The 12,636-nt window shown below is 43.1% G+C and overlaps 1 protein-coding gene across 1 annotated transcript; it reads right to left on the bottom strand.

The window, feature by feature from the left end:
• Positions 1 to 482: 482 nt before the first annotated feature.
• plppr2b (phospholipid phosphatase related 2b) lies at positions 483 to 11,117 on the bottom strand. Its single transcript, XM_030782437.1, has 6 exons — positions 10,914 to 11,117; positions 2,614 to 2,734; positions 1,956 to 2,206; positions 1,624 to 1,800; positions 1,050 to 1,196; positions 483 to 584 (listed from the first exon to the last, which is right to left on the bottom strand). The coding sequence occupies exons 1-6, from the start codon at positions 11,115 to 11,117 to the stop codon at positions 483 to 485; spliced, it is 1,002 nt and encodes a 333-aa protein (XP_030638297.1).
• Between the last annotated feature and the right edge of the window lie 1,519 nt (positions 11,118 to 12,636).

Raw genomic sequence — 12,636 nt, 5'->3', positions numbered from 1 at the left:
TCCCTGTTAGCAAAATGACCAAAATGCATCCCCCTTGTTAACCTGCCATGCCCTTTATACTCTGTAGAGTAGTGTCAGTGACCATTGGGCCATCCCCCTGTTAAAAAATGACAAGTCACCTACTAGATACAACTGAGGAAAACATCTGTAATCAATGGGAGGGAGTTAACTTTGGCTGTGTTCTTCATTTAGTGTCATTTTCATTCCATTAGCTAAAATACTGTCATCCAAAATGAATAACACAGGACAACACCCGTCCTGTTTACATAGGATAAGAACATTTGAGAATAATAAAACTGCAAAAAAATGTCAAGTTAATTGGAAACAGGTGAACAGTATTGCCGTCATATTCTTTTAAGTCCAGAAGGGGGCAGCGGTGGTGATGGTGGGGGCCTAGACCTGAGTGGAATATGAGCGGATGAGTGGGGATCGTCCGGTGGGGTGGGCAGCGCAGGGGGAGAGACGGTCGGGGGGTGGTAGGTCTAGACTGCGCTGGAGATGGAGCGCCGAGAGTGGATGAGGACATCGGGAGGGGCGGGGTACAGGTATGGCTGATGGTCATGTGATCCCGGTGTATGGAGCACCTGGAGCCTGTGGAGAAAAGAGGACATTGGACAGGGTTAGTTCATGAAAGAGAGAGTGAGAGAGAGAGAGAGAGAGAGAGAGAGAGATAGACAGAGAGAGAGATAGAACAAGTTGGAGGTGAAGTAGGGAGCGAGGAACAACATGCAGTGCAACCAATGAACATGCATTTTCCAAAAATATGTCTCACAATCCTACTTAATGACAAAGAACTATTGATTCAAACCACATAAAACCAGCCTGCGGCAGGAGGAAGCTCCACAACAACGTACTGCCAAAAAACGCCTATGATTTTCACAGCAATTCTGTAACTACATCTACATGCAACTGAATCTATCAAACGATATATTTGGAGTAAACCTTCAAGCTTTACAGATGGGATTGGATGCATGCCCCTTGCCCTCCCCAGATCAACCCCCCCCCCCCATCCCACCCCACCCAACTCAAGCCCACCCCTCGCCCCTTACCTGAGGGCCACTTAACTTTTCAAGTGGACTCTCCACACATGGCATGGCCACCATGGGCACACTCAGAGGAGGTTCAGGGCGCCGGGGGGGGTGTATCGGTGGGGGGGCTGACTGGGTCTGCTGAAAGTTGTTGATAACACATGTGACCTGAGGGGAGATGTTGAGGAAGACACCGTAGAGTTAGAATCGCGGAGATTAAAAAAGAAAGCTTGTTTATGAAGCAGGTGAAACTGTTTTAACTTTTCTTCAAGGGGCCATGGGCTGGTTTTTAGGGACCTCTGTGGGTAAGTTAAAGCGCGTGAACCACACTGACATCTATGCGTGAATAGCCCACAGTAATGGAGGCTTTAATGAGTCGTGATGTTGTTGTAATTTGATATCCAGTGCCCCCTGGTGGCTTCCTCCAGAAAAAAAAAAAAAAAAGCCTTGGCCTGATGTCTTCATATTAGGTGAAACGGAGCTTGAATCAAATACATTTGACTATTAACTGTATGCTGATGAGGCAAATACATGTGGAATTAACACATTCAATTTCCAGTGTAAGTCAGTTTCATTTTAAACCATTGATCCTCACCAGAAAAGCAGAGATGGAGCCTCCTGTTAGGTAGCCAGCTAACACGTCTGACCAGTGATTGCGATATTCTGCCACACGCACCACGCCCACCAGGGCAGCCAATGAGAGCAGGGTAAGACACAGCGTGGGCTTGATCAACCGTGTACCCTTTGTCCGAAGTGCCAGTGTCACATACATCTAGGGTAAGAACACACACACACACACACACACACACACACACACACAGTGCTTTCAAACCTCATATTACTGACAACCACAAGATTACAGCTAATTTCTAAGTGACCTAATTTAAGTTGTGAATCTCTTATTCTCTTTCCCCAGCTGGAGCCTACCACTGTGTAGATGGCTGCATAGACACTGAGAGCTGCGTCTTTGGAGGGGAAAGACTTGCGTGCAGAGGCGATAAGGAACGGGTTCCCAGTGCATGCTCGTCGCTCAGTGATGTACTGCATGGATGACTGACAACCCAAAGCAGTGTAGTTTGGTCTGCAGGCAGACAGGAAGTGAGGTGTCTGGTTTCCTGTCACCACTTGCCCGGCATTGGCAAAGATCGTTGTAGTGAAGAGACCAAATGAATAAACTCCTGAAAACAGCGCATTGAGCAACGGAGAACGACAAGAACAAAGAAGAGGCAAGATGAATTTCAAGTTCCTGAGTAAAGAGTATCTGCTACCGTCCGTCTCTCTGTCTTGTCTACGTCACCGATCTTCCATTAAATCTGTGTAGTTCCATTAACTTTACTGCAATGAGCAAACAAAATTATTTTTCTATATATGTTAATGTTATCATCTTTTTTTTTTTTTTAAATCATCTTTTTCTTTAATGTAAAGATAATGGACTCACAAAGCATTCCTTCAGTGATGAAAAAAAAAACAACTAACCCCTCTTTTTAATATCAGGCAATTTTATTTTTCAGATCCCAGTGGGGAAAACGTACATTAGAACATCTTATGCTGGTTAGAAGTCTGAAGCTCTCGCTGCTGAACTTACCGAGGAAGCGAACAATGCGGCGTAACAACGGGTTGAAGTAGCAACAGTCAGCGGTGACAATCGTTTTTTCCTGCAATGCCTCAGACTTAGTGAAGAAGGACACCAGTTCTCCCAGTAAAATCTACAGAAAACACACGTGTTGGTGTTTGTTACTGGTCGACATCAAATTCCATCGCATGACTAGGACAAGATCAGTATTGAAGAAGCAGAGTTTATACCCTGTCTAGTGTGACGTTTACATCCTCGCTAGAGTAGAACTGGGCCAAGCTTGATCTGTGCTTCATTGAAGGCCCATATCAGGGCACTCAAAAAGGCAAGGTTACACCAGTGTAAAGTCCTGGCCCTGTCCAGATAAGCCTCGATAGTTCTCTCTCTTTGTCTCCTTAATAGTCTATAAGGCAGAGAGGAAAACGGCATAAAGCCAACTCAGTCAGACACTGTGGTTCGATCTTATACATCATCTTCATTATCTTTGCATCCTTCAGTTGAGATTGAGAAAGTCAGTTCTGTTACTCAGCAAAGTAATTTTAACAATATTGAAACAGAACCCTGACCTCTGGGATTTTCACCCACATTTTTTGATTGAAATCTTAGTGCATATAGCTACAGGAGAGGGGAGCAGTCATATAGAGCAGGAAATGTGATTTGAGAACCGTAGTCTAGAGATCCCAATCCCGAGTGTAAAAGGCCAGAGAAGTGAAAAAGAAACAAAATATGAAATCGGTAAAAAAAAAAAAAGCACTAAACCTTATTTCAGAGGACGGTCTAAAATAAGATTTAAACGATTGAAGTGAGAAAATAATCTTATTTAGTTTTTATCTCACGCTAACAGAAGTCTCTCTTCATATACTTAAACGGCCATCATAAACTGATTTATGCCAAAACAGATTGCATGCTTCCATTGTAACGTTAACTAGTTAATGCATCAGTGTGGCTTTTATTGTTGTCTTTTCTGTCACTTTGGAAAGTATTCTGTGGTCTTCTGCAGATTTCACTTCAGTTAATATGAATGTCACAGGTTTCTGTGAGGTCAGCTTGTTGTCATGGTAATTGTCCTTTTTATTGCCTTTGTCCTGTATTATAATTCCTCTTATTTCCAGTCTGAAGTGTCTTTTTAGTCTTCTGCTGTAAGACACTTCATCTCATGGCCTGCCTGTAAATGGTTGGTCGTTGGTGTGGGGGGGGGGTGTTCATTATTTTTAGTGACGCTTCAGATGTTTTAGGAGGTGCTAAGAAGGGTGAAAGAGCTTTGCTGAGTGTCATATTTGAGGGCTCTTCTAGTGCACTAGACTGAGGAGAGAGTGAGTGGAGGTAAGAATGAATAATTCAAATAATCCCTTGACACACCTTGCCTGCTATATAACTATGGCGTGTTAGACTCACAGTGGCTACAGCTTCTCAGCTTTTAAATCATTAACACACATTACACTCATGGCCCAGTGCTGCTCTCAAGGGTGGAAAAACCTGAGGGGGGTGCGCATGTGACCGAATGCTCATACACACACACACACACATATATACACACACACACGTACACACACACACGCACACACACACACACACAGAGACACAGACACACATACACACATGTGCACACACACACACACACTCACTCACACACACACGCACACACACACAAACCCATTTTAGTGCACATTTGAACTAAAAATATTTCAAGCGATGTGTGGCTTACTGCATATATTCCCGAGTGCTAAATGATGTGCCTTCCACAGCATCTCAAATGATTAATACTGAGACATCACACATACCACTGTTTATTTATTTAAAACATGGCATTTCTGTTCCATCAACCGTTAGATCATCTTATTATTATAAATAAGCATATTTGTGAATTATTATAGATAAACATATCTTTGAAGCCCCCTGTTATCTGACTATGATCTCCTTATAGCACTGCTATATGTGTGACTCTTATACAGACTGTTTAAGAACCTTTGTTTTGTACAAAGCATGCATATAAAATAGAACAGGAAAAAAAATCAAGCGTGTAGTGCCCTGGAGGCTGTCAGTGGGAAAAACTGTACTGAGTTTTTGTCAAGGACAAACTAATTTGCCAGAAACAACGGCTCAAAGTCTTACGGGAAGGAAAGGAAGACATCTGAGTGATTGAGACCCGTGGTTAAGACTCGAAGAAGTTGTTTAAGGTTAAAAAAAAAAAAAAGAAAAAAAAAAAAAAGCCTTTTAGTGTGACATTAAAGGGACTTATTAGAAAAGATGCACGGCGATGTTTAATTGATGAATCGGCTCCCTTGACTTTCAAGACTAACGAGATGAAGGAAAAGAGGCGGAGGTGGAGTGGAAGAAGAGCGATGCCGAGAGGAATTCAAAGAGAAAGGCAGAAACAGAGAGACGGCGAGGAACACAGAGAGATGGAGAGATGAAGGGGGTGACAGTGAGTGGCAGACACTGTCTTTTTGGCGTCAAGGCGGAATCACATGGTTACTCGTAAGGCACTTTTGAAGGCAGCCTTTCTCACAACAGAGTCAAATCAAAAAAAAAAAAAAAGAAAGAAGAAGAAAAAGTCTAAACCTACAATGTCTAGCAGAGAGCTTTTCTGAAATCCCTAGCTTTTGTCAAACTCTAGTTTCTGAGGCCTTCACGAGAGACTCCAGTCAAACGTCAGGTGTACGACTAGAAACTACTGACAACCAGTGATAAATAATCGAGTTAAAACGGAACGAACCAGTAACGTGCCTTCTGACTTTGAGGTCCGGATCTTGTTATTCAAATCATTACACGTTGGACTTTGATCTGTGAGGTTTCAGGTTCAAACACCAGGTAGGGCGTGTGACGTGGTGTGTAGCATTGTCAGGGATGATGGCGTCTTCACGTATAATTCCAACACGATAAATAATAGCGTACGTGGAGTTTGAGAAAATTCTATAATTAGTGTGCAGATATGTGGGATAAATGTATCACGGTGTGAACAGAGAGGTAATTATCTCAATGGAGAGAAGGGAGAGACAATGGCAGAGGAACACTCTCAGAATGGATCAAGTGAAACTTGCATTGATAAAGTTAATGAGAAAATTAAAATGGGAACAAATTAGAAGAATAATGATGCGATAAGAAACGAAGATAGAGCCGTTCCCTCTGAGAGACGCGCAACTCTCACTTCTTAATGATGATGTGTTAAGATGCTTCCAGAAGCGCTACACATGGGAACGCCGAGAATGGATGAACAAATCTCTCTCTCTCTTCCTCTCTTTCACACACACGCACACACACACACACACACACAGCTGACAGCTGGCTCGACCAAACCTCATGTGGATGACTGACTATACTGTGTCCAGGGGCTAATTCTTTCTAAATCACAGACCTAAAGAATCCAGGGCTTCCTGCTTTCTGGCACCATCACGTTACCATGACATTACATTGCCAGCAGAACCAGTGGTAATATTGAGAATCAAATTTAGACTGCCAGTATCTCCTGCTTTTTAACAAATCCACTGATATATATAATATGTGTGGTATGGGATCATTTAAATTACTTATTGTTCCACATAAAAAATTAGAGGTACCATATATGTCTAGCGTTTCTGTGTGTGTGTGTGCGTGTGTGCATGTGTGTTTTTTTGAGTGGGCATATTTCCAGACCCTTTATAAGGAAAGTAGGTTAGCATCACCCCCCTCCCCCCCCTCCGTTTCGGATCAACCACTTGCAGCCACTGCCACCGATTCGGCATGTACCTCTCCTCCATTCTTTATCTCCTCCCCTCCCCTCCCTCTCTCTTTCACTCTTTCACAGGCCAGTTTAGTTTTCTTTGCCGCTCTGCAGCTTATCAAGGTCCAGAGGGCAGTGAGCTTTCTTTCCATTCTTCCTCAGACTTACTTTTCTCCAACTTCGATCTGTTTTCACGTGACTTGTCTTCCGCATTAATTGCGATTCGTGCGTTTTTCCTCCGTTGGCTCTTTCTCTCCGTCCCTGTATCATTTTGTCCTCGTTTCCTCGGTGCTCAGTGACATTTGTTAGTTAGACCTGTCTGCTGATGACTTATTTTTTCACAGGGCCGACCTCTGTTTGCCCGGCTCTAGCAGTCTCCCGTTGCCTCTCTCCGCTTCGCACTTTCTTTTTCTCGCTCCGTCACCTCTCTCGGGCCTCTCCAATCCTCCGTCCGCTTTTCAACGCTTATTCGTCGTAGTCAACTTTCTTCTTTCGCACCTTCTCTCTCCCAAACTCTGTCCATTCACGTCTGATTCCCATTATCGCCGTGCTGTATGTCCTTGGGTTCACACACAAAACAACATTCTTCTCACTTCTCGACAACACTCCCCCCGTTTTTTCATCCATTTTCTATTTTTTTTTAACGCATCATTCCCTCACCACATCTATGTATTTCTCCATCTCTCTCTACATCCCATCTCTTCACCCTCTCTATCAGTTTTAACTATTTCCTCGCAAAGGCAGTCTTTCTCCAACCCTGGCTGAGAGCGCTAGTCCGTAGGTTTCGTAAAACAAAAGAGAGGAGCTTAATCTCGAGGTTTACCGAGATCGGCCGAGAGAGCTCTTTCACACTGAGAGCGGTGAAGCAGATTTTACAGGCTTTGGACTTAGCGAGAGTGGTAGTGGGGATGTAATGGATGTACAGCTAAAGCAGAGAGGCTTATAATGGATGTCCTCTCTCGCGTTTTCTTTCTTTATCTTTCTTCCTCCCCCTTTTCTCTCAACCCTTTGAAAGATAAAGAGGGAGAAGCCATGACGAATGCGCCATAAACCCGTTTAATGATGTGCTTATGCCTCGTCATCTCTCTGTCCTATTTACTCTTAAACTCCTTCTCTTCTCGCACACTCTTGCATACTGGGACATACACACACACACACACAGATACACACACACACAGACACACACACACTCATGTGCACACACATGCACACAAATCCACACTTGCAAAAAGGCAATATTCACACGGGCGCATAAAGAATTTACTATTCTGTGTCTTTTACCATACATGCATAAAATCCACTGTCAGTAGAAAACCAGGGAGAGAACGGTATGTAAGCTCACATTACTAAGAGCACGCACAGTAGTAACAGACAGCTGACTAGAGTCAGATTGTTCTCACTCCACTTCAGTGACCACACACCTGCGACATCTCATTTGTCCGGTGGGTTACAATAAAGTTTACACGACAAGACTTTGTTCTGGAGGACGCAAGAGGCGAGTTGAAGTTTAGAGGACAGCACCGAGAGATAAAGACACTCCACTGCTAATGTTTTTCAGGGCATTTCTCCAGATTTTGGACCACAGAGAACTGTACCAGAGACAGACAAAAGGCTCTCTGAAAAATGGTAAACGGGGCAGACTATTCATATTTTGATGTCATTCGGAAATACATTAGACACGACTTGATGAGGCCTTTAGCGCGTATGAATTATTTTAGCAAAAAGCCAGTAACGTGCTCGGTGATTGACTGAAGTATTTGTACTACTTAATCACTTGGCCCATTCGAACAGCTTAATCTCAGCGTGAGCACACGTCGTTAATCAAACTGGGCCAGGCTGTTAAAAGACCATTCACATTATAGCAACAAGGAAGGTACTGATTATTATTCATACCGATTATTGTTGGTCAGAATAGCAATTAACAGGATGTCAACACACACAAATACTTAAGTCCTATGATCTTTAATACATGTATAAATTGTGTTGTGCTGGCCTTTTGGAGTCATTGTACCTGACACTCCTCAAACTTATCAGTTTCTCATGTTGTATGCGAAAACTACATTATATTCGTGATAATACATTTATGTGCTGATATTGTTTAATATTATTATTATTAAAAAAATAAATGAAAGAAAGAACATCCATTCTAAACATACAGTAGTCTTGTGTTATAGATTGGTATGCGTGATTTAAGTCATTTGTATCCAAATTACAGTCACACGCACAAGGCCTGGATACCCCTCTGTTCGGACCTTTTAGGGGTGTTGAGGGGGGAGCCTCCGTTTAAAGGCTGGCATTCTGACTGGGGGAAGCGTCTTTATTCAAGTCGCTCATGTCTTTAACACCACTGCAGATTCCAAGCGCAGAAAAAGATGGAAACCGTGATCCGCCCACTCACACTCTGAGCGCACGCACACACACGCACGCACGCACACACACGCACACACAGGCACACACGCTGCATAGATGCAGAGAGAGAGATAGAGGGAGAAAGAGATAGAAAGATACATAGAATGACATACACAGTGGACGAATACACACATGCAAATAGACGACCACTTAGAGCACACAAAGCAGATACACATGCACGCATTTGTGCTTGCACACACACGCATACACACACACGCACACGCACACGCACACACAAACACACACTTACACACATACACATACACATACACACACACACGCACGCACGCACACGCACGCGTGCACACACACGCACACTCGTTGTCTTGGCCATGCAAACTGAGGATGACAGGCGTCCCGCTGCCTGCTGTCATCTCCATGTTCATTGGGGAATGATGGTGTATGTTTTTTCCCCCTCTGTCCTCTCCTTAGAGGATGAAAGGATATAACCTATAAATAAGTGTGTGTGTGTTTGTGTGTGTGTGTGTGTGTGTCTTTGCATTCAAGTATGCTTCTGTCTATATGGCATAATCTTTCATTCAGTTAAATAAATTAATAAACACAGATGAGAAAGTCTGAATAAATAGATGTGAGAATTGAATATTCTACATTGCCATAGCAATCTGTTGCCGTGATAATTGCTGTGATCTCAATGCATATATTTTCGATCCTTTCCCTAAAATGGAGTCATTTTTAATTCCACCATGAACTGTAAGCTTGTTTCTTGTGCTGTTTTCAGCTGGGATTCAACATTTGTCATTTTGGAACTGGTCTTGCGCTGACTTATAGCAATATAAAAAGAAATAATATCAACAGTTATGGAGCGATATCAGGAAAAAATTAGACTAACACGATGTCTGTCAGTGATGCCAAAAGGCAGCTGCCAGTGATGGCTAACAGCCAATAACTAATGACTGTATTTATTGTTCAGATTTTGTGGAAGAAAAGAGTTTTCATGGCAAACCCCCCCCCCCCCCCCCCCCCCCCCCCCCCCCCCCAGCATCTTGTGGTACCACCATCCTTGTTACCATTCCTTTGTCTTTAACTGCGGAACCATAGAGGTTTACAATCACCATCTAATCAAAACTGGAACAAATCAAGCGCTAAAACAAACCACACCACACCATCACTGTTATTAAGAGCTGCGTTAACCAGTTATAACAGTGTTAGGTGTCTGCTAACAACTTCACCTCCACTGACACTGGCAGAGTTGCAGATCCTAAAGGTTTTGGGAGAGAAGAATATCTGACTACATCACTATATACAAACTCTTGTCTATGCGCTACAAGAGCTTGTGTTGATTGGACCAATTAGAGGACTCATTCTATCTGACCTAGTGCTTTAATTAGAGCATCTCTTGTAAGGCAGTGAGAGAAGATTCATCCTTAGGGGGTCTACTGCCCAGCATCACCCTGTAACCATCTGCCAGTGTTAATGTCAGAGGGTTTTCGCCTCAGAGCTGCTCTAAGAATGGACACTGCAGACCACAAATAGCAGAGTGAGAAAGGGAGCAATCGTACCAACTAACTCATCTTATGATTGGTTTATAGGTTAAGTTAGCCCACATTACTCAACACCTTCATGCTGGGTTCACCATTCACAGAGAGAGAGAGAGAGAGTGTCTGATGACTCCGTCGTGTGAAGTTATCGTAATAATTCAGATCAAATGCGTCAGTTTTCAAAAATTCCTCTAGTATTTCTGAAGTTACACGGCGTCAGAGAATATGTATATCTCAATGTAACTCTATTCCCATCGATACCGCTGTACCAGTCACTGTTGGAGTTAAAGAAATACAGACTATATTAGGTAAACCCGACAACTGAATCTAAGTGGACTACTCCAAATTTAACACAAAAATGTTGATCTATTCATATGAAGTTTTTCTGCGTTATAGCTCTTTTCTTGATGTTTGTGAAGTGATGTTTCTCTCAGTGCCCCCTATTTCCTGTCGATTTGTTCCTGTAGATTTTAAAATCAAAATCATTCAGAATTTTAAAATTCTTCCCTTTTACCCGCCCAAATGTACGACACACCAACCTATGACTTACGTGGCACACATCATCAGTGTTAATGTAATCCCCAGTACTCCTTCACACACCCACCTCCCTCCCCCCCTCACACACACACACACACCACACACACACACACACACACACGTGCTTCAGTTCACCGTTGAGTAGTCAGTGAGAGAAGCGGTCTTACCGTGACGGTGGGGATGGCAGTGACCAGCGAATACACCAACACCGGTGGAGCCTTGCTATTTTCCTCTGGACCCGGGTAGGGCTTTGAGAATGCCTTATCAAAACAGAAGAATCCTTGGATGTGCACAGGGAATGTGTCCGTATACTCAAAGTAGTACGCCAGAAGAACCGTCCCGGCCATAATCACCAGCTGGAAATAGAACATGGTCCCGTTTTAGGGGGGGGTTTTTGAGGGGGTAGCAGCGGAGAAGACTCTGGGAACACTGTCCTTACGGGCACCGGCGTGAAGGCAACAGAATGGAATTATACCTCAAGCTGTTTGAATGAATGGAGAAAAAAAGAAAGAAAGAAAACAAAGGCCAAAATGAGTTCTCTGGAGGGAGGTGATAGAAGCCTCCACGGCGGGTGAGGATGAGAGAAAGGAGTGTGGAGAGACAGATGGAGTGAACGAGGCTACAATCCTCTCAGCTGTTCCTCTGTATGGCTGACAGAGGAGAAGAAGCGTAGAATCAGACGGAGAAATGAAACGAAATGTTCAGTGGCACGGAGAAAAACAAAATAAAGAATTGTGAACGAAGACAGGGAACAGAGATCCAGAGAGAGAGAGAGAGAGAGAGAGAGAGAGAGAGGGAGAGAGAGAGGGTGAGAGAGAGGGAGAGAGAGATGGAGAGAGAGAGAGGGAGTGAGAGAGAGAGAGAGAGAGTAGAATGGGGGAAGAAGGGGAGACAGTGACAGCGTGAGGAAAGGAGGAGGCATGGAGGGATGGAGGTAGGGAGGGAGGGAGGGAAAAAGAGCAAGTGCATAAGTGCAGCATGGGAGGAGGAGAAGGGAGAAGAGAGATTAGAACAGAAAGGGGGTGTGTGTCTCTGTGTCTCTGCGCTTCTGCGTGTGTGTATAAATAGATGAAACGCATCTTGTAACATGTGCACATTTGTAACAAACTATAACCATAGCAGCAGCATAGCAGCTATAACCTCTAGCTTATACTAGAGCTAATATCCCCGAGATGACCAACTGTATACCGTATCAACCACCATAACTAAGACTACAACCATTATTCATATAAATACCAAAGCTAGCAGCACTGACAATAAAAATATGTTATACTTATCAAATTGTACACATTTTATTTTCTTTCATATTTTAATGATGAAACGTATGCAACAGGGTCTAAGGAAAAAAATGAAAGGACAAGATTAAACATATGTGAGGCAAGTGGGTATATAATTTTGTAAGGTGCAACGTTACCCTGCCCCACTGCTGTGTAAATGAAAACATCTAATTATCAAGCTGAGACAAACTCATTTCTTTCTCCAAATTAAATGTGTGCAGTTTAATGGCTTAATATTTGAGAAAAAGGAAAAAGAAAACCCAACTTGAATATTTGTGCATATAAATGTATGCATATCAGTACACAGAGCAACAAATAAATTGTCTTTCTTTCGCCGCTGAGCTGTTTTGGTTTTTTTTAGGGAAGGGCGGTGACAAGTCATAACCTTCCGTACAGATGGAAGAGGGTTCGTCCGGAATATTTTAGCTTCAAACTCCCATGGGCAATTTTTTTGTTTCCTAAGTGCAAGTTCAACTGTCATGTCAAGAGCAAAGTCAGTGGAAATATGTGACAGGCATTAGAACACAGTCATACCGCAGTCAACTCATAGTTTATTTATAGATGCATATAATCAAATGTTGTTTTCCTCTCTCTCTCTCTCTCTCTCTCTCTC

This window comes from Chanos chanos, chromosome 8, assembly GCF_902362185.1.
Source record: "Chanos chanos chromosome 8, fChaCha1.1, whole genome shotgun sequence".
NCBI classification, from domain to species: domain Eukaryota; kingdom Metazoa; phylum Chordata; class Actinopteri; order Gonorynchiformes; family Chanidae; genus Chanos; species Chanos chanos.
The sequence above is the reverse complement of the archived record's forward strand: the minus strand, read 5'-3'. Positions and strand labels throughout refer to the sequence as shown.

Bases quoted from the DNA above. Each gene is read 5' to 3' on its own strand.
- plppr2b (XM_030782437.1), bottom strand. From the start codon at position 11,117: ATGTTCTATTTCCAGCTGGTGATTATGGCCGGGACGGTTCTTCTGGCG. The intron at 1,801-1,955 runs GTAGGCTCCAGC...TTCTTACCCTAG, and splicing joins ATGCAGCCATCTACACAGTG to ATGTATGTGACACTGGCACT. The intron at 1,197-1,623 runs GTGAGGATCAAT...ATCTCCCCTCAG, and splicing joins GCTCCATCTCTGCTTTTCTG to GTCACATGTGTTATCAACAA.